This window comes from Aquarana catesbeiana, linkage group LG05, assembly GCF_042186555.1.
Source record: "Aquarana catesbeiana isolate 2022-GZ linkage group LG05, ASM4218655v1, whole genome shotgun sequence".
Taxonomy (NCBI): domain Eukaryota; kingdom Metazoa; phylum Chordata; class Amphibia; order Anura; family Ranidae; genus Aquarana; species Aquarana catesbeiana.
The window spans coordinates 637,905,552-637,928,275 of NC_133328.1; the positions used below are offsets into that span (position 1 = coordinate 637,905,552).

The following is a 22,724-nucleotide window of genomic DNA, read 5'->3' on the forward strand; positions in this document are numbered from 1 at the left end:
TGCTTTCTGGGGAGATATCGCTTTATCGCAAGCTTGCCAGTAAAATGTATGAGGGACTCGTCTACACAGATGTTTTGTTGAGGCGTATGCACATCTGCAAATTTCTCAGGGAGGTAGTTTATGAGGGGCCCAATTTTATGGAGCTGACCCATAGTCAGGGTCACCCCCAAGGGCGACAGGGGGTATTGTCACTGAAATGCATATCTTTTCCTGACCATTGCAACAGAGAACACGGGCATATTGTGAATCGGGTCTGTGGACAAATATGACCACAATACCACAAAAAAGATTTATGTTCGGAAACCGTGATAGGTTTCCACTCAAATGGCCTGGCAAGGTATGAATTTGGTTTGGCAGTGATGTACTTGTTGGCATTAAGATTAGTTTGGTTCACAATGAAAATGTAGAGGTCTTGGTACCACTTGCGGACCGCCTGCCGTCGTTGTACGTCGGTACTTTGACGTTGAATACCTTTATTATGGCAGCAGATAGCTGCCATAACCTCGGTATTCTCTTCAACGGCAGACGGTCCTCTTTCAGATAAAAGTGGTCAAGATCACTTTTATCGGGGACGGGAGAGGGCCACCTCCCGCCACGCTCCGGTCGCCTCTGCTGCTTACCGTAGCCGTCGGTGGCGGTGAAGACGATCCGGTCGGTTCCTCTGAGAGGCTGGATGCTGAGTGAGGGAAAGATGGCCTCCCCGCTCGGCTCCATACCATTGGATGACGAAAGCAACGTCAAACGTCACTTCCGCCCAATCGTCTTAAAGGGGAATTTTGTTTTTTTGCATTTATTTATTTATTTATTTTTATTGCATTTAAGTGTAAATGTGAGCTCTAAGGTCTTATTGACCCCAGATCTCACATTTAGGAGGTGCTGTCATGCTTTTTTTCCATTACAATGGATGTTTACATTCCTTGTAATTGGAATAAAAGTGACCCAATTTTTTTTTTTAAAAGGACAGTGTAAAAATAAAAAGTAAAATAAGTAAGTAAAAAAACGTTTTTTTTAAAGTGCCCCGTTCCACCGACCTCACGTGCAGAAGCGAACGCATACGTAAGTGTGGTGTTGTCCCTCGCGCTGTATTGAGTATACGGACTATGTCAATGCCAGAATAGAATGAAATAACTCAGTGTTATGAACGCATACGTAAGTCACGCCTGCATATTGAAACGGTGTTCAAACCACACATGTGAGGTATCTTCACGATCATTAGAGTGAGAGCAATAATTCTAGCACTAGTCCTCCTTTGTCACTCTGTAGACATTTTTAAACGTCGCCTATGGAGTGTGTCTGAAAAAAATATATATAATGTTTGGGGGTTCTAAGTAATTTTCTAGCAAAAAAATAAATAAAATGATTTTAACTTGTAAACACCAAGTCTGAAAAATAGGCTCAGCCCATAACTAGTTAAAAAAACAGCTCAAGATAATCCAAAGGCGTTGTTAAATTCGCTGTTTCCACCTGAACCCAGGGCTGGGCTCTAAATGGGGGGATAACGGGTGCTGCTGAATCTGGGGGAAGCCACTTAGGATTTGCAAGCACCTCTGGAAGGACACTATGGGCTTTAATGGCCTGTGCTCGAATTCTTGGTGGCTGCGGTTGCTACTAGTGCAAGCCACATCACCAGCTTCTACTGCTTTTCTGGTGCTTGCCACTTCGCCATGAGATACTGCTGCATTGGTGTCTAAAAGGCCAGGATGTACTAGGCCGCTGGTGCTTGTCAGTCCACTAAAAGGTAGTGCAGCGCTAGTACTTGCACCCTGCTGCATATGAGCATAACTCCGCGTTTCAGATTCAGCTAAGAGGTCCCTGCTAAGATCAAGGTTGCAGTCAAAATCATTGGCCAAGACCTGCTGGCAAAGTTGTGCTGTAGTCAATGAGACCACGGGGTTGGTGGTTGGCATGTACAGGAGCAAACTCGCAGACCAGGAAGAAGCCAGTCACGTATCTCAGTATTCATACAGATGTTCTGTGAAGCCCTCAGAGGTTTGTTAGAGAACCTTAGTGAACAAACAGCATCATGAAGGCCAAGAAACACACCAGACAGGTCAGGGATAAAGTTGTGGAGAAGTATAAAGCAGGGTTAGGTTATAAAAAAATATCCCAAGCTTTGAACATCTCACGGAGCTCTGTTCAATCCATCATCCAAAAATGGAAAGAGTATGGCACAACTGCAAACCACCTAAACTGACAGGCCGGGCAAGGAGAGAATTCATCAGAGAAGCAGCAAAGAGGTCCATGGTAACTCTGGAGGAGCTGCAGAGATCCACAGCTCAGGTGGGAGAATCTGTCCACAGGACAACTATTAGTCGTGCTCTCCACAAATCTGCCCTTCATGGAAGAGTGACAAGAAGAAAGACATTGGTGAAAGAAAGTCATAAGAAGTCCTCTTTGCTGTTTGCGGGAAGCCATGTGGGGGACACAGCAAACATGTGGAAGAAGGTGATCTGGTCAGATGAGACCAAAATTGAACTTTTTGGCCTAAAAGCAAAATGCTATGTGTGGCAGAAAACTAACACTGCACATCACCCTGAACACACCATCCCCACCGTGAAACATGGTGGTGGCAGCATCATGTGGTGGGGATGCTTTTCTTCAGCAGGGACAGGGAAGCTGGTCAGAGTTGATGGGAAGATGGATGGAGCCAAATAGAGGGCAATCTTAGAAGAAAACCTGTTAGAGTCTGCAAAAGACTTGAGACTGGGGCGGAGGTTCACCTTCCAGCAGGACAACGACCCGAAACATACAGCCAGAGCTACAATGGAATGGTTTAGATCAAAGCATATTCATGTGTTAGAATGGCCCAGTCAAAGTCCAGACCTAAATCCCATTGAGAATCTGTGGCAAGACTTGAAAATTGCTGTTCACAGACGTTCTCCATCCAATCTGACAGAGCTTGAGATATTTTGCAAAGAAGAAGAATGGGCAAAAATGTCCCTCTCTAGATGTGCAAAGCTGGTAGAGACATCCCCAAAAATCTGTAATTGCAGAGAAAGGGGGTTCTACAAAGTATTGACTCCTGGGGGCGCCATACAAAATGTACCCCCCACACTGTTCACATATTTATTTGTAAAACATTTGGAAAACCATTTATCATTTTCCTCCCACTTCACAATTAGGTGCCACTTTGTGTTGGTCTATCACATAAAATCCCAATAAAATACATTTACGTCTTTGGTTGTAACATGACAAAATGTGGAAAATTTCAAGGGGTATGAATACTTTTTCAAGGCACTGTATGTATTTGTAAGAGATATGTGTAAAAGCATATTGTAACCTCAGTTTATGTGATTGTATTGCAGTTTTACAGAACTATTCACAGAAATAAATAACAGTTTTGGAAGGAAACACAATGTTTTATCTGGCAGTTTTTAGTTAGCTGTCACCTGACCTACCCAGTAATATCCCACCTCCATCACACACACCTTGGTCTTTCCCCAGTGAGATGCCACCACCAGCACCAAACACATTCATGAGTCTCTCCTCACTCTGAGCCCTGAACTCCCATCACACATATTGGAAACTGAACATTCTCCATGATGCCCACTAAGTCCAGACACTACTACTACACTGGGGATTTTCACGGACAACCATCTCTCTGGTTTACAGCAGGGGTGGCGGCCCTCCAGCTGTTGCAGAACTACAAGCCCCATCATGCCTCTGCCTGTGGGAGTCATGCTTGTAACTGTCAGCCTTGCAATGCTTTATGGGAATTATAGTTCCGCAACAGCTGGAGGGCTGCCAGTTTGACAACTGTGGTTTACAGAGGATGGTCCAAAAAAGAGAAAATATCCAGTGAGCGGCAGTTGTGTGGACGAACATGCCTCGTTGATGTCAGAGGTCAGCGGAGAATGGGCAGACACGGGTTCCAGATGATAGAAAGGCAACAGTGACTCAAATAACCACTTGTTACATCCAAAGTATGCAGAATACCATCTCTAAACGCACAACACATCGAACCTTAAAGCAGATGGGCTACAGCAGCAGAAGACCACACCGGGTGCCACTCCTGTCAGCTAAGAACAGGAAACTGAGGCTACAATTGGCACAGGATCACCAAAATTGGACAATAGAAGATTGGGAAAATGTTGCCTGGTCTGATGAGTCTGGATTTCAGCTGCGACATTCAGATGGTGGGGTTAGAATTTGGCGCATGGATCCATCCTGCCTTGTATCACCGGTTCAGACTGGTGGTGGGGGTGTAATGGTGTGGGGGATGGGGTATCACCGGTTCAGGGTGGTGGTGGGGGTGTAATGGTGTGGGGGGAGATTTTCTTGGCACACTTTGGGCACCTTAGTACCAATTGAGCATGCTTTAGCAACTTCAATACTGGGCACTTTCACCCCTGTCCTGCCCAGTCCAATTTTCAGCCTTCAGCGCTGTCGCATTATGAATGACAATTGCGCGGTCATGCGACGATGTACCCAAACTACGTTTTTATCATTTTTCCCCCACAAATAGAGCTTTTTGGTGGTATTTGATTACCATTGTTTTTTTGTTTTTTTTGCGCTCCATTTAAAAAAAGACAGAAAATTTTGTAAACAAAAAAAAGGTTTTCTTCTTTTCTGTTAAAAAACTGACGGGCACTGATGAGGCAGTACTGTTTGGCACTGATGAGGTGGCACTAATGATGAGGCACTGATATGCAGCACTGATGGGCACTGATAGGCACTGATGAGGCAGTACTAATGATGAGGCACTGATATGCAGCACTGATGGGCACTGATAGGCAGCACTGATGGGCACACATAGGCAGCACTGATGGGCACACATAGGCAGCACTGATGGGCACTCATAGGTGGCACTGATAGGTGGCACTGGTGGGCACTGATAGGCAACACTGATGAGCAGGCACTGACAGGCAATCACTGATGGGCACAGAGTGCCATCCTAATGAGCACTGATTGGCATCCCTAGTGGGCTCACCTGGTGGTCTCCAGTGGGCATCCTCGATGGGTCTGCACTGATAATCAATGCGCTGATTATTAGCCCAGAGCCCCCCCCCCCCCCATCAGGAGAGCAGCCGATTGGCTCTCCTCTACTCGCATATGTCAGTGCAAGTAGAGGAAAATCCGGTAAACAGCTCTTCCTGTTTACACTGTGATCAGCTGTGATTGGACACAGCTGATCACATGGTAAAGAGTACGTCAGAGGCTCTTTACCAGGGTCAGAGAAGCGGTGCATCAGATTGACACCACCGATCACCACCGATCATTGCACTGTGTGCTAGTGGCTTATCCAGTTGGACATCATATGAAGTCCAGTTAGGATAATACAACCACTTTGCACCCGTCATTTTGCTATATGGTGGGCGGGAAGTGGTTAATCACCACGGCCTACCTGAGTATTGTTGGTGACCATGTCCACCCCTTTATGACTACAGTGTCTCCATCTTCTGATGGCTCCTTCCAGCAGGATAATGCACCATGTCACAAAGCTCCAATCATCTCACCACTGGACAATGAGGTCCCTGTACTCCAATGGCCTCCACACTCACCACATCTCATCCAATAGAGAACCTTTGGGATGTGGTGGAACGGGAAATTCGCATCATGGATGTGCAGCCGACAAATCTGCAGCAACTGTGTGATGTGATCTAGCACCCTGGTGTTTAGGCAGGGTTGCTCCTAAATTTACCTGCCAGGTATAGCTACCTTGGCTTATTGTTAGGAAAATAGGAAGTTTGGGACTTTGAGTGAGGCCATAGACATGGTGAAGATAGATAAAATGAAAGTACACATTTATTGTCATAAGAGTCATAAAACATGTCAATAACAGGAACCACATGGGTGAGACAACATTATATAAAAAATGTAATTTCATGTTTGTTCACACACACTATTAAAAGTGTGCGTGCAATACAGGCAACTAGGGTACATCTGGGTCTGGTAGCCAAGTGCCCCGCAGTGGTCTGAATTGATCAGTCAATGCATTCCAATGAGTTCATAATGGTACATAAAGTATATAACAACACTTGCAAAAGAGACAATGAGACCACAGTAAAATACAAAATCAAATAGAAAAAGAAAAAAGTAAAATGATCGAGGTGTGAGGAAACATCCCAAAATGCCCAGAGTGGATGATTGAGTAGGGGCTAGTATGTGCATCCCAAATAATGCCCGACGCGTTTCGTGTATATTACACTCATCGGGGCGGGTGCTAGTAGTATATCTACAAAATATGATAAAATAGAATTAGTAGGATGTATTTGAACCTATCGAGAAGAAAGTGGGTAAGTATAATCAAAAATGCTTACAAGAACTCACTGTAGTGAGGTATGATAGGTATGGAACCGAGGTCAACCAATCCTTGCCGGGAGCTGAGGTAATGGAGCAGCGTGCTGACAGGGCGTACATCCGGAGGCTCCACAAGGCACAGGACCCAAGTTGGAAATGTATGGTAAGACTAGGTTCACAGAGGTTCACAGAGCCGACAGAGCTGGGGAAATGAGCGTCTGTCGTGGGTGGTCTAGACCGCCGGCGTCGGAGCTCCTCCCCGTTCTTGCCGTGCTAGCGTGACGCTGGTGGGAGTCGGCCTGCACGTGTGCAGGGCTGCTATATCTGGCCTCCCTGGGCGTAGTTCCCTGTTGTCATCCTACACTGGATGCTGCAGTCCATCCTACCACTTCACTCCACGCTGAGACACCAGTAGGTTACCCTTTACTATGGTCTGCTATCTTGTAAACCATGCATCACTCTTCAACTTTGGATGAATGGACATTCTCATACCATGACATTCAATCTTTTCAGACTTTCCCCGGTAGCCACCAACGGTGTAATATCTAGTCTTACCATACATTTCCAACTTGGGTCCTGTGCCTTGTGGAGCCTCCGGATGTACGCCCTGTCAGCACGCTGCTCCATTACCTCAGCTCCCGGCAAGGATTGGTTGACCTCGGTTCCATACCTATCATACCTCACTACAGTGAGTTCTTGTAAGCATTTTTGATTATACTTACCCACTTTCTTCTCGATAGGTTCAAATACATCCTACTAATTCTTTTTTATCATATTTTGTAGATATACTACTAGCACCCGCCCCGATGAGTGTAATATACACGAAACGCGTCGGGAATTATTTGGGATGCACATACTAGCCCCTACTCAATCATCCACTCTGGGCATTTTGGGATGTTTCCTCACACCTCGATCATTTTACTTTTTTCTTTTTCTATTTGATTTTGTATTTTACTGTGGTCTCATTGTCTCTTTTGCAAGTGTTGTTATATACTTTATGTACCATTATGAACTCATTGGAATGCATTGACTGATCAATTCAGACCACTGCGGGGCACTTGGCTACCAGACCCAGATGTACCCTAGTTGCCTGTATTGCACGCGCACTTTTAATAGTGTGTGTGAACAAACATGAAATTAAATTTTTTATATAATGTTGTCTCACCCATGTGGTTCCTGTTATTGACATGTTTTATGACTCTTATGACAATAAATGTGTACTTTCATTTTATCTATCTTCACCATGTCTATGGCCTCACTCAAAGTCCCAAACTTCCTATTTTTCTTGAATTAGGGATGAATCCTATATGTGCCTCATATAAAGTCCCACAACCCTTCCCATTGTTGGCCTATTGTTAGGGATCAATTGATTTCACTCTAATGCCCCGTACACACGGTCGGACATTGATCGGACATTCCGACACCAAAATCCTAGGATTTTTTCCGACGGATGTTGGCTCAAACTTGTCTTGCATACACACGGTCACACAAAGTTGTCGGAAAATCCGATCATTCTGAACGCGGTGACGTAAAACACGTACGTCGGGACTATAAACGGGTCAGTGGCCAATAGCTTTCATCTCTTTATTTATTCTGAGCATGGTGGCACTTTGTCCGTCGGATTTGTGTACACACAATCGGAAATTCCGACAACGGATTTTGTCGGAAAATTTTATAGCCTGCTCTCAAACTTTGTGTGTCGGAAAATCCGATGGAAAATGTGTGATGGAGCCTACACACGGTCGGAATTTCCGACAACAAGGTCCAATCACACATTTTCCGTCGGAAAATCCGACCGTGTGTACGGGGCATAAGTCTGTAATTGCTGCACTTTTCTCTTTTGCCGCTAGGTGGCCGGGTACCTGGTGGCTTTAGATATGAGAAGGGCAATGCAAGGTCAGGTTATGGGTATGTGGGGTTTCCCAGCCAATGGGCAGGGGTTTTCTTAAATCCCTTGGCCTGCTGGGAGAACCTATATATTCGGGTGGAGTCAGGTAATCGGGGTTCTGTGCCACCTGGACGGCTGTCTGGGTGGACGTGTGTTGTATTGCCCAGGCTGTTAGGCCGGAGATTGGGCTTATCCCGGGCACATCTGGCTTCTAGGCTGTCTGAGGGCCTATCCAGAAGCAAGAGAGCAGTGCAGGGTTGGGATTGCGGCTTGCGGTCCAACCAGAAGTGACGGTTCTGCCAGAGAACCTGTTGTGGTCGGAGGTAGAGGGGAAGCTGTCACCAGTAAGGGACCATCCACCTTATTACCAGGGACCGCAGTGAGTAACTGAAGCAAGTACCGGAGCAGTCTTCTCACCAACCGGGGACGGTGAGGAATCTGGAAACTTCAGTGGGTATCAAGCCAGGGACCCAGCCAGCGGAGGTGACGCTTGCAGAGCAGCCTTGTGTGTCAAGCCAGGGATTGAGCAGGCCAGCGGGGTGAAGCTTGAGAAGTACCTTGAGTGCCAAGCTAGGGACCCAGCAGAGAAGCGGGGGTGACGCTTGAGGAAGATACCACCGTGAAGATTGGAGGAGCTCCAGGGATTCAGAGGCAGTTAATCAGCGGGTCTAGTGGGAGACCAGGAGCTCAGTGGGCTGAAGAACTACAAGAGGTGATTGTAGTGGAAGTGAAAGAACTGTTACGTTTTGTGTTAGGAACTGTTAAAGACTGTTGCCATAGGAGACAGCATTCCTGGACATGCAGATGTGGCGTCTTTCTGGAGGCCTTTTCCTGCATGGCTGTCCTCCTGTTGAAGTCTGGGAGCCTGCCAATTGAACTTGCAACTACCTAAGTCAAGTCAAGCTTTATTGTGATTCCACTACACGTAAGAACATACAGTAGAACGAAGGGTGTCCTGGCCCTAACCCTCTCTCTCCCAAAAAGTTTGTCAAGAGAAATAAACTTTTTTGCATTCAAGTAGTGTCTGACGCCCAATAACATTAATTACTTTACACCCACCATGCCTCACAACCCACCATATATAGAAGGATTTCAGCTATCTCTGGCCCTGGAGGTTCTCACTAGACCAAAGAAGGCCTGGGACCTTGCTACAGTTATAATGTCACTATGGAGCAAAATCTCGGAGGAATGTTTCCAACACCTTGTTGAATCTCTGAAGAATGAAGAAAAGGGGGTCCAACCCAGTACTATCAAGGTGTACCTAATATAGTGAACTGGATGGAGTGTTGTGTTTATTCAACCTTACCTCCTATGTATGTAAGTGGCCGGTGAGTGTATGTGAGTGTGTGTTGCAGGGTTGTGTCTGCTTTTTCCTTCTATGTAGCTTTTCAGTAACTCCATAGTCTGCACACCCTGGTCCCTGAGGTCTCTTCCTGCTGGTGGCATTAGCATTGTGATAGGTCGACACCTAACATTACTGTATATAATCTGTTACCAATCAGTTTTGCATGTTATTCATTAGACATATATGTTTTTTAAAGTCCACCAAAAACATTCCGTGGCACAACAGGTTCTTCCTGTCCCCTTTTCCTTCCTCGGTTTGTACTGTAATAATTATCTGATAAAATACGTTTATTTGGTAACAAATACACAAATTGAAATGAAAAATTGAAGAAGTCCACATGCACAAAATGATCACAATCAACATCTTGCACAAAATCCTCTACATCGTTTATGAATAAATTAAAAAGAATTGGTCCCAGGAGAGATCCTTGGGGGACCCCACTAACCACCCCGGACCACTCTGAGTACTCGCTATTTATCACCACCCTTTGGACCCGCCCCTGTAGAAAGTTTTCAATCCAGGTACTCACCCTATGGTCCATGCCAACGGACCTCAGTTTGTAAAGTAAACATTTGTGGGGTATTGTATCAAATGCCATCCACAGGCCTTCCTTTTATCTAGATGGCAGCTCACTTCTTCATAGAACGTTAATAGATTGTTCTGGCAAGAACGATTCTTCATGAATCTGGGCGGATTATCACTAATAATACCATTTTTATTACTAAAATCTTGGATATACTGTAGTCCCTTATCCACCCCCTCCATTAGCTTACATACTATCGATGTTAGGTTGACTAGTCTGTAGTTTCCAGGGATATATCTCAGGCCCTTTTTTAAATATTGGCACCATGTTGGCTTTTCTCCACTCAGCTGGTACCATTTCAGTAAACTGTCCATAAAATTAAGAACAATGGTCTAGCTATCTCCTGGCTGAGTTCCTTAACCACTTCTGGACCACCACACACCGATGTATGTCCCTATTTTGAAGGAGGATATCGTTGTTATGGCAGCAGCTAGCTGCCATAACCCTGGTATCCCCGTGTTCGGCCGGCGGTCCGCTACAGGATAAAGGTGGTCTCTGCGGCGGATTCGCCACGAGATCACTTTTATCGGCGGCGGGAGAGGGGCCCCCCTCTCTCCCACCGCGATCCGGTGCCCTCCGCCGCTTACTGGAGCCATCGGCAGCAGCAAAGGCGATCTGGTCCATTCCCTAGCTGTACATGGAGATGAGTGAGGGGTAGATGGCCCCCACCCGTCTCCATGACACTGCAGGACGGAAGCGACGTCAGAACGCTCTTAAAGGGCCATTTTATTTTTTTTCCATTTTAGTGTAAATATGAGATCTGAGGTCTTTTTGACCCCAGATCTCACATTTAAGAGGTCCTGTCATGCTTTTTTTCTATTACAAGGGATGTTTACATTCCTTGTAATAGGAATAAAAGTGACACATTTTTATTTTTTAAACAGTGTAAAAATAAAAAATAAAAGGTAAAATAAATAGGAAAAAAAAATTAAATTTGAAACGCGCCCCGTCCCGCCAAACTCGCGTGCAGAAGCGAACACATATGTGAGTAACGCCCGTGCAACGGTGTTCAAACCACACATGTGAGGTATCGCCGCGATCGGTAGAGCGAGAGCAATAATTCTAGCCTTAGACCTCTTCTGTAACGCAAAACATGCAACTGGTAGAATTTTTTAAATGTCGCCTATAGAGATTTTTAAGGGTAAAAGTTTGTCGCCATTCCACGAGCAGGTGCAATTTTGAAGCATGACATGTTGGGTATCAATTTACTCGGCGTAACATTATCTTTCACAATATAAAAAAAATTGGGCTAACTTTACTGTTGTCTTATTTTTTAATTCAAAAAAGTGTATTTTTTTTTAAAAAAGTGCGCTTGTAAGACCTCTGCGCAAATACGGTGTGACAGAAAGTTTTGCAATGACCGCCATTTTATTCTCTAGAGTGTTCGGAAAAAAAATGTGTGGGGGTTCTAAGTAATTTTCTAGCAAAAAAAACATTTTTAACTTGTAAACACCACATCTAAAAAAGAGGCCCGGCCTTAAAGTGGTTAAGGACCCTCGGGTGCAAGCCATCTGGTCCTGGTGACTTATTTGTGTTAAGTTTTTTAAGTTTATTTCTGATATTGGCTTCTGTTAGCAATGAGGGTGCATTCTGTGATGTGTTACTATTACAGCCTTAATTACTATACACTCCTGTTTCCTTTGTGAATGCAGAAGAATGCATTTAAAACCTTTGCCTTATCTTTGTCTTTTGTAACACAATTCTCTTCATCATTCTTTATGGGGCCAATATGTTCTGGCCTCACTTTCTTACCGTTTAAATATTTAAAGAATTTTGTGGGGGACTTTTACTCTCCTTGGCTAAGTGCCTTTTGTGGTCTATTTTAGTTGACCCGATTGTGCTCTTACATTTCTTATTGTATTCTTTGTATTGTTTGAATGCTGACAATGACCCCTCAGTCTTGTATTTTTTTAAAGGCCTTTTCTTTTGATTTTGTATCCATTTTTATGTTAGAGTTTAGCCACCCAGGTTTAATTTTAGCTCTTTTAAACGTATTTCCCGTTGGAATGCACCAATACACTTGGAGGTCATTTTAGAAGGGCCCCCTTACATTAGTGGTCTTTGAAGAAGTGTCCCCTATACATTGGTGGTCTTTGGAGACGTGTCCTCTATACATTGGTGGTCTTTGAAGAAGGACCCCCTCACATTAGTGGTCAGTGGAAAAGTGTGACCTATACATTGAGTGATCATTGTAGAAGGGCCCCCTTGCATTGGTTGTCAGTGGAGAGGTGTGCCCTATACATTGGTGGTCTTTGTAGATGGGTCCCCCTTACATTAGTGGTCAGTGGAGAAGTGGGAAATAGAAAAGGGTTGTCCTGAATGAATAGCAGTGGGAAGAATTACCCTTCTTACATTACTGGTCAGTGGGAAGGCCCCATTACATTGGTGATCAGTGGAAAGAATTTCCTCTAAAGACAGCTAAAAATGTCATTGGTATCAGTGGTAACCAGTGTTCATTGGTATCAGTGGTAACCAGTGTTCATTGGTATCAGTGGTAACCAGTGTTCATTGGTATCAGCGGGTACCAGTGGTTACAAGTGGTACCAGAAAGATGAGAGGAGAGGTTCCACTGGAGCCATGCCATTAGCTCTGCCAAGGGTCAATGATTCCACCACAACAATGCAGGTGCCAATCAACTGAAAGATCAAATTGCCAATGCTCTCTACTGAAGGAAACCCCCATGACCCCTGGATAAACCTTAGTTGATCAAGGCTAGTAAAACTAAACTTTGTATTACATGTATACAACCTATACTTTCCTTCTCTCTTTCTCTCCATATTTGCCTAAATTATTGATAAGCTTATTGATAAGCTTAACAGATATATTACACCATTCACAGTTTGGATTTTAAGGAGTTCCCCTACAGAAACTCCTGATGATACAGGTTACTTGGTGGGTAATGCTCGGGGCACGAAACACAGCTGGGCATTACCGATAATGTCACGTTTATTGGCATTCAGCCATTTGGAGTCCCGACGCTCAGCTCCCGGGGGCAGCTTGAAGGTGAATTTCTGAAGCAGAGCAGAGAGGAGAAGGAAGAGCTCCATTCGGGCCAAATTCTCTCCGGCACAAACTCGCTTTCCTGTAGAAAAGATGAGGAAAATTTGCACATAAGACAGACCTATCAATCCGCCCAAGCAAACTTTTATGTTAAATGCACTAGAGTAATTTTTAGCATAATTTGCAAATAAGTAGCATAAGCGTCGTATATTGTCAAGTGTTTTGTGGATCCAAAAAGTGGGTGTACACAACCAAGCAGAAGGCTTTATTAATGAGAGTGGGGTCAATAGATTTGTTTAGTCAAAATCTGTATATAATGCATGTAGCCCAATCTGCAGCTCTGGCAGGAAAACAACTTTTGTGTCTTTGTTGTAGAAGAGGACTTTGCACAGGCACGGTTCAGGGAGGTCTGCCTTCTACCAAATAAGGATGCGCACAGGATGCAGACTGGAAGGATTATGGGAGGTGTAGTTTTGACAGACTGAGCTAGCTTGGTAAGCTGGAAGCAGTGTTCATTTTGGCAGCAAAGCTCCATTTAGTTTTAGTCATTTAGACTAAAATGCCATTTTAGTTTTAGTCGCATTTTAGTAAACTGCAATTGTTTTAGTTTTAGTCGTATTTAGTAGTCTAAAATCAAATGGGTTTAGTTAAATTGTAATGCGTTATTTAAGCATTCCTCTACAATTTCAAAGCTCATTATATACTGCTGGAGTAAAAAAGTCTACTATCAAGTTATTATTTATAGTATTATTGTTCAAACTACCGTCTGAGGAGGGCTGTAATGCTGCACAGTGCTCTGGATGGTTGTCTGAGGAGGTCTGCAATGCTACAAAGTGCTCTGAATGGCGATCTGAGTAGGCCTGTTCTGCACAGTGATCTGGACAGTGGTTTGAGGGGGCTTGCAATGCTACACAGTGCTCTGTATGGTGGTCTGAGGCCTGCAATGCACAGTGCTCTGGATGGTGGTCTGAGGAGGCCTGTAATGCTGCACAGTGCTCTGGACAGTGGTCTGAGGAGAACTGTAATGCTGCACAGTGCTCTGCATGGTGTTTTGAGGAGGCCTGTAATGCTGCACAGTGTTCTGGAAGGTGGTATGAGAGGCCTGTAATGCTGCACAGTGCTCTGGACAATAGTCTGAGGAGGCCTGTAATGCTGCACAGTGCTCTGGACGGTGGTCTGAGAGGCCTGTAATGCTGCACAGTGCTCTGGACAGTGGCTGTAATGCTACACAGTGCTCTGGCCGGTGGTCAGAGGAGGCCTGTAATGCACAGTGCTCTGGACCGTGGTCTGAGGAGGCCTGTAATGCTGCACAGTGCTCTGGATGTTGATATGAGAGGCCTGTAATGCTGCACAGTGCTCTGGATGGTGATATGAGAGGCCTGTAATGCTGCACAGTGCTCTGGATGGTGGTCTGAGGCGAGGCCTGTAATGTACAACACTCTGGGATTGTGGTCTGGGAGGCCTGTAATGCACACAGTGCTCTGGATGCTGGTGGTCATAGGAGGCCTGTAATGCACACAGAGTGCTCTGAGGGGACGCCTGTAATGTACACACTCACTGTACTTTTCTTTGGATGGTCGTGGGACTCTTGTTGGGAGGCCTGTAATGCACAGTGCTGCTCTGGACGGTCATCTGAGGAGGCTTGTAATGCTGCACAGTGCTAACTGCTAAGTAGTAAGCACGCTACAGACTCATTTGCTTGCTGGAAGCAGAAACACTCATGGGCTGTACACAGGCGGAGCTCTGTGGAAACCAGAAGTTCACGAGGGTAAATATCCCTCCCATAGATTTTCATTTTGCTTTCATTCGTTAACGAAAACAAAATTGATTTTCGTCATAGTTTTCGTCAGTGGACAAAAATATGGTGTACTTTTCATTTCGTTTTCGTCACTGTAAAAAGGCCGCTGACGAAAATTTTGACAAATGTTTTCAAACAAACAAAAGTAACACTGACTGGAAGCAAAAGTGTGAATGCAAATCCCCCAAGACACGGGGGCAAAGAAAAGAGGTGGTTCCCTGCAGCTTTCCTGGGCTGAGGAGAAGAAGTATGGAGGTTGTTTCTGAGAGGACTATGTGCATGTTTGGCTGCTGGAAGACGACTCACAGCGGCACGCGAGAGGGAAAGAGGCACAGATATCTGAGGACATTGGAGAGACCCACGGATGTTGGTGGAACATGCTGCTTGATCAAGGGGGAAGGACGCTACAGACACCGATGATGATGATATGCTAAAGATGATACAGACACTGTGTTTCACCGAGTGTACAGAGGGAGACCATCTGCCAACACAAGAAGTGGGTGAGAGGCTACTTGCCAAATCCACATTACATGTTGACTAAAGAGGGACAGTGTTGCCTGCGAGTATCACAGAGCCAATTTCAGTGACGTTATCAGTGCTTAAAGGGACCAGAGTCTGTATCTTCTTCAGTGCTTAACCACTTGCCGTCCAGCCAGGGCTGGTGCAAGGATTTTTGACACCCTAGGGGAAACCTAATTTTGCGGTCCCCCCCTGGCTCCACCCCTGACTCCACCCCCTTTGCCCTGCCCATGTACATCCCACCTTTTTAATGAAGCGCCCATCAAATTCAGCCCACCAGCACCCATCAATGCAGCCTCACCAGCGCCCATCAAGGCAGCCTCACCAGCGCCCATCAAGGCAGCCTCACCAGCGCCCATCAATAAATGTTTTCTTGCTTCCATTCATTCGGGAGTCGGGACACAGACACAGTCCTCTGCCGCAGCTGCACCTTTGGCACTATGCGCGAACAGAGCGGCGGCTGCCTGCTGATGCTGAGACTTAGTTGCTTGCTGCAGAGAGAAGAGGGTAGGAACACCAGTGCTTTGGCGCCCTAGGCAGCAGTGCGCCCTAGGCGACTGCCTAGTTTGCCTAGTGGTAGCACCGGCCCTGCGTCCAGCGACGTACCCGTACTTCACTGGACTTTCTGACTGGGGGATGATGCCTGCAGCTGTACGCATTACCCCAGTATAGGTTTTTTTAGAGCCGACAGTTGGCCCTCTTGTAATAGCAATCAGAACAACAGCTCACCAGCCACTTGATTGCTATTACAAGCAGCGAGAAGGGACATTCCCTTGCACCGCCTTCCCCGGTTCTGTCGGGTTCTCCCTTCCCATCAGCTGTTCGTAATTGTAACCTGGAAGCGACGTCATGACATCACTTCCGGTTTACTCGGAAACCATCGTTGCCATATAAAATCAAAAGCATTCAGAAACACAGATCTTGGGGTTTTGAATGCTTTTAAGGACAGAGGAGGGATTTGGGAGTCTTATAGACCTCAGATCTCACCATAAAGAGGACCTGTCACTTGCCTATTGCTGTCAACAAGAATGTTTACATTCCTTGTGACAGCAATAAAAGTAATAAAATAAAAATGAAAGCAACAATGTAAAAAAAATATATAATATTTATAATATTAATAATAAAAAAATAATAATTTGAAGTGCCCCCATTCTCCCGTGTTTGCGTGCAAAGGCGAATGTGCAATTTGGCCCCACAAACAGCGATCGTCCCGCGCATGTTTATATCACCATGAACATCAGATCATGGGCAGAAATTCTAGCAACAGACCTCCTCTGTAAATCTAAAGTGGTAACCTGTAAAGGCTTTTAAAGCGTTGCCTATGGACAGTAACATTTACGTTGTTTGTCACTGTTGCACAGGCATTCGCAATTTTAAAGCGTGACATGTTTGGTATCTAAACACTCGGTGTAACTTCATCTTATATATGTTACAAAACAAATGGGTTATGTATTGTGTTTTTTTTTTTTTTGTATTAAAATGTAAAAAAAAGTGTATTTTTTTCCAAAAATTGCATTTGAAAAACCGCTGTGCAAATACCGTTTGACAAAAAATTGCAAAACCCACCATCTTCTTCTCTAGGGCCCCCTAATGTTTGGGGGTTCTATGTAATTTTCTAGCAAAAAATACTGATTGTTTCATTTGGAAAAAAAAGTGCCAGAAAAGGCCCGAACTGTAAGTAGTTGACCAGAGTCACTGTCATTGTAGGTGCTTAAAGGGACCAGAGTCAGTGCCATTATAAGTGCTTAAAGGGACATTATCTTGAGGGCTCTGACATAACGGTTGGCTTACAAGCTGGATAGTAGAATAAAATATGTTACAGACTGTTGAACTGTTAGTGGGGTAATTCTCCTTAGTTAAGATTGCCCCTAAAGGGTTTAGGAGAAGTTGCTCTATACACCCATTGTTTGCTTTATGATGTATTTCTTTCTACTGTTCAACTATTTGCAATATATTCCGATTAACTATCTGCTGTAATATTGCTTCTGTCTCATATTTATTTTGCCATTGAGGTACTGCAAATACATTTGCAAATGATTATTCCCCACCCAGTCAGGTGTGTCAGAGTGTGTGGTGCTATTTGCAGAGTCATGGGCACAGGAGCAGGAGACCCAATACTTCCAGCAGCTCCTTTGGGAGTGAGCACCACACACACAATTACACAATTACAATTAATTCTTATATTAGTTATCAGTACTGAGCACAAGGCTGGAGAGGAATGGAGAACAGGAACCAAGGAGTGAATCCTTGGATCAGTTCACCAATCTGGTTGGTGGCTGCATTCAGAGGAATCAATGTCTCCATTTCCCTCCAGAATGCCTGTCGGAGGGAGAGGAGGAGAATTAGGCTTTTAGAGACTGCAGGAGTTAAATGGAGAGATTGATTCCTATACAGTAAAACCTTGGATTGTGAGCATAATTCGTTCCGGAAACATGCCTGTAATCCAAAGCACTTGTATATCAAAGCGAATTTCCCCATAAGAAATAATGGAAACTCAAATGATTTGTTCCACAACCATTTATTCATAAGTTCTTCAGTTTATAGTCCATATAAAAAGATTATAGCAATGTGATAGGTTGTGTAACCATAAAATGTCCATCCACTAATGGAAGCCTCCACAAGGGGATTAGAAGCAAAATCCAGCAGGAGCTCCAGAGTATAAAAGAGAAGAGAGGAGCCTCAAACTATTTCGCAGAAGGGAGTTTAACAAGACTCGTGGCCACTCATTAAAATTAAAAGTAAAGAGGTTTAATCTTAAACTACTTAGAAGGTTCTTTACTGTAAGAACAGCAAGGATGTGGAATTCCCTTCCGCAGGTGGTGGTCTCAGCGGGGAGCATCAATAGTGTAAAAAAACTATTAGATAAGCACCTGAACGACCGCAACATACAGGGATATACAATGTAATACTGACACATAATCACACACATAGGTTGGACTTGATGGACTTGTGTCTTTTTTCAACCTCACCTACTATGTAACTATGTGTAGCAATATGTTGCCAAATGTTGTACCTTCATTAAATGTAACCATATTGCTACACTTAGAGGTGCCTCTCTTCTCTTTTATACTCGGTTGTGACATGCCGCTACTTTTACATCAAGATATCGCTTGTATATCAAGTCAAAATTTATTAAAAAATGTTGCTTGTCTTGCAAAACGCTCTCAAACCAAGGTTTTGCTGTATATGCAACAGCTCATGCAGCTCCTATCCAGCTTCTTTCTGCTGCTCCCCCCCTGCCGTGCTCTCCACCCCCCCCCCAGTGTTCTCTGACCCCCCTGTTCTCCCCTCCCCCCCAGTGTTCTCTGGCCCCCCTGTGCTCTCCACCCCCCCAGTGTTCTTTGGCCCCCCTGTGCTCTCCACTCCCCCCAGTGTTCTCTGGCCCCCCTGTGCTCTCCAACCCCCCCAGTGTTCTCTGGCCCCCCTGTGCTCTCCACCCCCCCATGTTCTCTGGCCCCCCTGTGCTCTCCACCCCCCCTAATGTTCTTTGGCCCCCCTGTGCTCTCCACCCCCCGTGTTCTCTGGCCCCCCCTGTGCTCTCCCCCTCCAGTGCTCTCCACCCCCCCAGTGTTCTTTGCCCCCCCCCCGTGTTCTCCGCCCCCAGTGCTCTCCCCCCCCAGTGCTCTCCACCCCCCCAGTGTTCTTTGCCCCCCCGTGTTCTCCGCCCCCAGTGCTCTCCACCCCGTGCTCTCCGCCCCCCCCCCCCCAGTTCTCTCTGTCCTCCCGTGCTCTCCGGTTAAAAAAAACAAACTTGTATAGCTGGTTCCTAGATTCAAAGCAAATATGTCAAGCCCTGATATAAGACTTTCAAGATTGTCTTCTTTTCTCTTAGAAAAAACGATTGATCTTTTCTCTGGGAAAATGTAGAAAAAAAGGATTACAGGCAACAAAAGGGATTTCCTGGTGCAAGTTTCTTGGTGCATTACAGTACAGTCCCTGGATGAGAAGCAGAAGACCTGGGTTGGCTTCTCTACCTATAAATTTTAGGGCTAATTTTACTGTTTTGACTGAAGTATTCAGCCCTGGCTCCTTCCTCATTCAGGGCAATGTGACAGGATCTTTTTCAAAGCCCGCCTCCCAACAATCCCTACACTTACCTTCACAGTCCTCCCCTTGCCGCTCCTTCTTCTTCTTCTTCTCTTGGCTGCCACCACAATTACCCGATGCTTCCAGGTTATGGGGACCTGCATTGGCTATGCCAGACGAAGGATAGGCAAGGGAGCGTACCTGTGAAGGTGGTGTGAGGTGGCAGTTTAAAGTGGTGGGGGGTGTTTATTTGCCCTAAATGGGCAAGGTGACGGGTTTTTTTTCGGGGAACCCTCTTAGAAGCCAGACCAGCAGAGCCTTGTGTGATAGATTTACAATTAATATGGTAAAAAAAAAAAAAGGTTCACTTCACCCCAGCCTGGCATTGACAGAATAATGTTATGGATTTCTCACCTGCTGAGAATGGCATGAAGGCCACCCGATTGCGGAACTGGCCCTCCTCATCCAGGAAGTGCCCGGGGTTGAACTGTTCCGGTGTCTCCCACTGGGAGGGGTCATTAAGCACCGATGTCAGGAATGGGATGATGATGGTGCCCTGTTAAAGTAGAGAGAGAGAGAGAGTCCCCATTATACATGAGCATACCTCCCAACATTTTGAGATGGGAATGAGGGACACCTACTAGCAAATGTATGTAGGCATGGGACACGCCCCCCTGCCACACCCCCTTAAAGGAGAATTAACCCCCCAAAAAAGGTTAATTAAATCCACAAGTGCTTTTTACCACTGCTATTCCTTTATATTGGCTTTTAAAATTTACAAATGCAGCAATTTAGAAAAAGGATGAAAGGTTTAGCTCTGGGAAACACTTAAAGTGCATTTTATATACAACTCTATAGATCAGACCAAAATGAGGGACAAATGAGGAGGAAGGAGGGACAGAGGGACATTTCTCCAAATCAGGGACAGTTGGGAGCTACGCATGAGTACAATCACATCATACAGGCTCAGTACCGATTAAATCATGCCGGAGCCTGTAACAAGCTGAATACTCAAATGCAACTTTTAAATCTGAAAGTGAATGTCGGAAAAATGCAGACGAGTAAAATTACAAGGCGGGAATAGGAAGTATATAGGTGCCCAGGAAGAAATAGAGAAATGTTTATTATTGGCTTTTCTATACTCTGCTATTAGGGTTGCCACCCATCCGGGATTCCCCCGGACAGTCCAGATTTTGATTCATGTGTCCAGGATTCAAGCTCCTTGAAACCCGGGCACATTATTCAGACTGGACTGTGGACCCTCCCAACATAAGTGTGCCTGGGCACACCCTAATCACCCAGTGTAGTGCAGATTCCCTCTGCTGCCTGGGTTGCACACACCTACAGTATGCTCCCCAACTAACCAAGTACCACAACCGCTAAGTGCATAGGCCGCCTTCCTCCCTTCTCTCTCCTGCCCCTGAGTGAGTGCACTATGGTAAGGGGGGACTCAGATGTAAGGGGTGCTCTATGGACTCAGATGTAAGGGGTGCTCTGTGGACTCTGATGTAAGGGGTACTCTGTGGACTCTGATGTAAGGGGTGCTCTGTGGACTCAGATGTAAGGGGTGCTCTGTGGACTCAGATGTAAGGGGTGCTCTGTGGACTCAGATGTAAGGGGTGCTCTGTGGACTCTGATGTAAGGGTTGCTCTGTGGACTCTGATGTAAGGGGTGCTCTGTGGACTCTGATGTAAGGGGTGCTCTGTGGACTCTGATGTAAGGGGTACTCTGTGGACTCTGATGTAAGGGGTACTCTGTGGACTCTGATGTAAGGGGTGCTCTGTGGACTCTGATGTAAGGGGTACTCTGTGGACTCTGATGTAAGGGGTACTCTGTGGACTCTGATATAAGGGGTACTCTGTGGACTCTGATGTAAGGGGTGCTCTGTGGACTCTGATGTAAGGGGTGCTCTGTGGACTCTGATGTAAGGGGTGCTCTGTGGACTCTGATGTAAGGGGTGCTCTGTGGACTCAGATGTAAGGGGTGCTCTGTGGACTCTGATGTAAGGGGTGCTCTGTGGACTCTGATGTAAGGGGTGCTCTGTGGACTCTGATGTAAGGGGTGCTCTGTGGACTCTGATGTAAGGGGTGCTCTGTGGACTCTGATGTAAGGGGTGCTCTGTGGACTCTGATGTAAGGGGTGCTCTGTGGACTCTGATGTAAGGGGTGCTCTGTGGACTCTGATGTAAGGGGTGCTCTGTGGACTCAGATGTAAGGGGTGCTCTGTGGACTCTGATGTAAGGGGCGCTCTGTGGACTCTGATGTAAGGGGTGCTCTGTGGACTCTGATGTAAGGGGTGCTCTGTGGACTCAGATGTAAGGGGTGCTCTGTGGACTCTGATGTAAGGGGTGCTCTATGTACTCTGATGTAAGGGGGGCTTTGTGAACCCCGATTTAAGGGGGAATGCTGACAATTCTGATGTAAGTGGGGGGCTTTGGTGAAACCCCCTTACATCAGAGTTCCACAGCCTTCCCCCTTAAAAAAAAAGTAAAATAAAAAAAATTGTCATTTGCCGCTAAAGTGTTGGGGTTTGGCTTGAAGAAATGGTGGCAGCCCAATCTGCTATACTGCAGTATATTACATTCTGCCAAGGAAAATATTAAATGAGACAAACTCATAATGAACAGGCTGTATGACATCTAAATGGTAGCTAGCCATATCCAGTACAAGACATCCCAGGAGATCAGCAGTTTTTCAAACACTCATACCAGCCCGTCTGGCACCAACAACCATGCCACGTTTAAAGTCACTTAAATCCCCTTTTCTCCCCCATTCTGATGCTCGGTTTGAACTTCAGCAAGTCGTCTTCACCACGTCTAGATGCCTAATGCATTGTGTTGCTGCCATGTGATTGGCTGATTAGCAATTTGTGTTACCAAGCAATTGAACAGGTGTACCTAATAAAGTGGCCGGTGAGTGCATATCTGTACAGTCTGGCACAAGCACAGTCTGACGTATCATAGCCAAATACCTTTGGGATGTTGTATCCATAGAATTGAACGTCTTTGGTCACGGCGTGGAAGACAGCAGTTGGAGCCAGGTCTAGAACCCTCTGTATTTCATGGATGACGGCGTTGGTGTACGGCAGTTGTAGTCTGTCCTCGATCGTAGGTGGGCGCAGTGACTGGGTCACCTCATCGATTTCCTGTTGGACTTTCGCTGAAATGTGAAAGGAGTTACCTGTGACTTCCTAAAATGTCTGTGTTAACTGACAGACAATCAGAATGAGTGCTTCCAGCATGTAGTCAGTTGGCCTATACTATCCAGTACTAGTTGGAGTGCGGAAAGAGAAGGTGAGCACAATATTCTAAGGTCCGCATAGCTCC

The 22,724-nt window shown here is 45.6% G+C and overlaps 1 protein-coding gene across 1 annotated transcript in view; it reads right to left on the minus strand.

Moving 5' to 3' along the window:
• Positions 1-12,149: 12,149 nt before the first annotated feature.
• LOC141145599 (cytochrome P450 2C29-like) overlaps positions 12,150-22,724 on the minus strand; it is a 76,467-nt gene continuing 65,892 nt past the window's right edge. Inside the window, exons 8-10 of the mRNA XM_073632425.1 lie at positions 22,370-22,557; positions 19,814-19,955; positions 12,150-13,138 (exon numbers count right to left, since the gene is read on the minus strand). Coding sequence (XP_073488526.1) covers positions 12,942-13,138; positions 19,814-19,955; positions 22,370-22,557 — 527 coding nt within the window. The 3' untranslated portion in view covers positions 12,150-12,941. The remainder of the gene's footprint in view (positions 13,139-19,813; positions 19,956-22,369; positions 22,558-22,724) is intronic.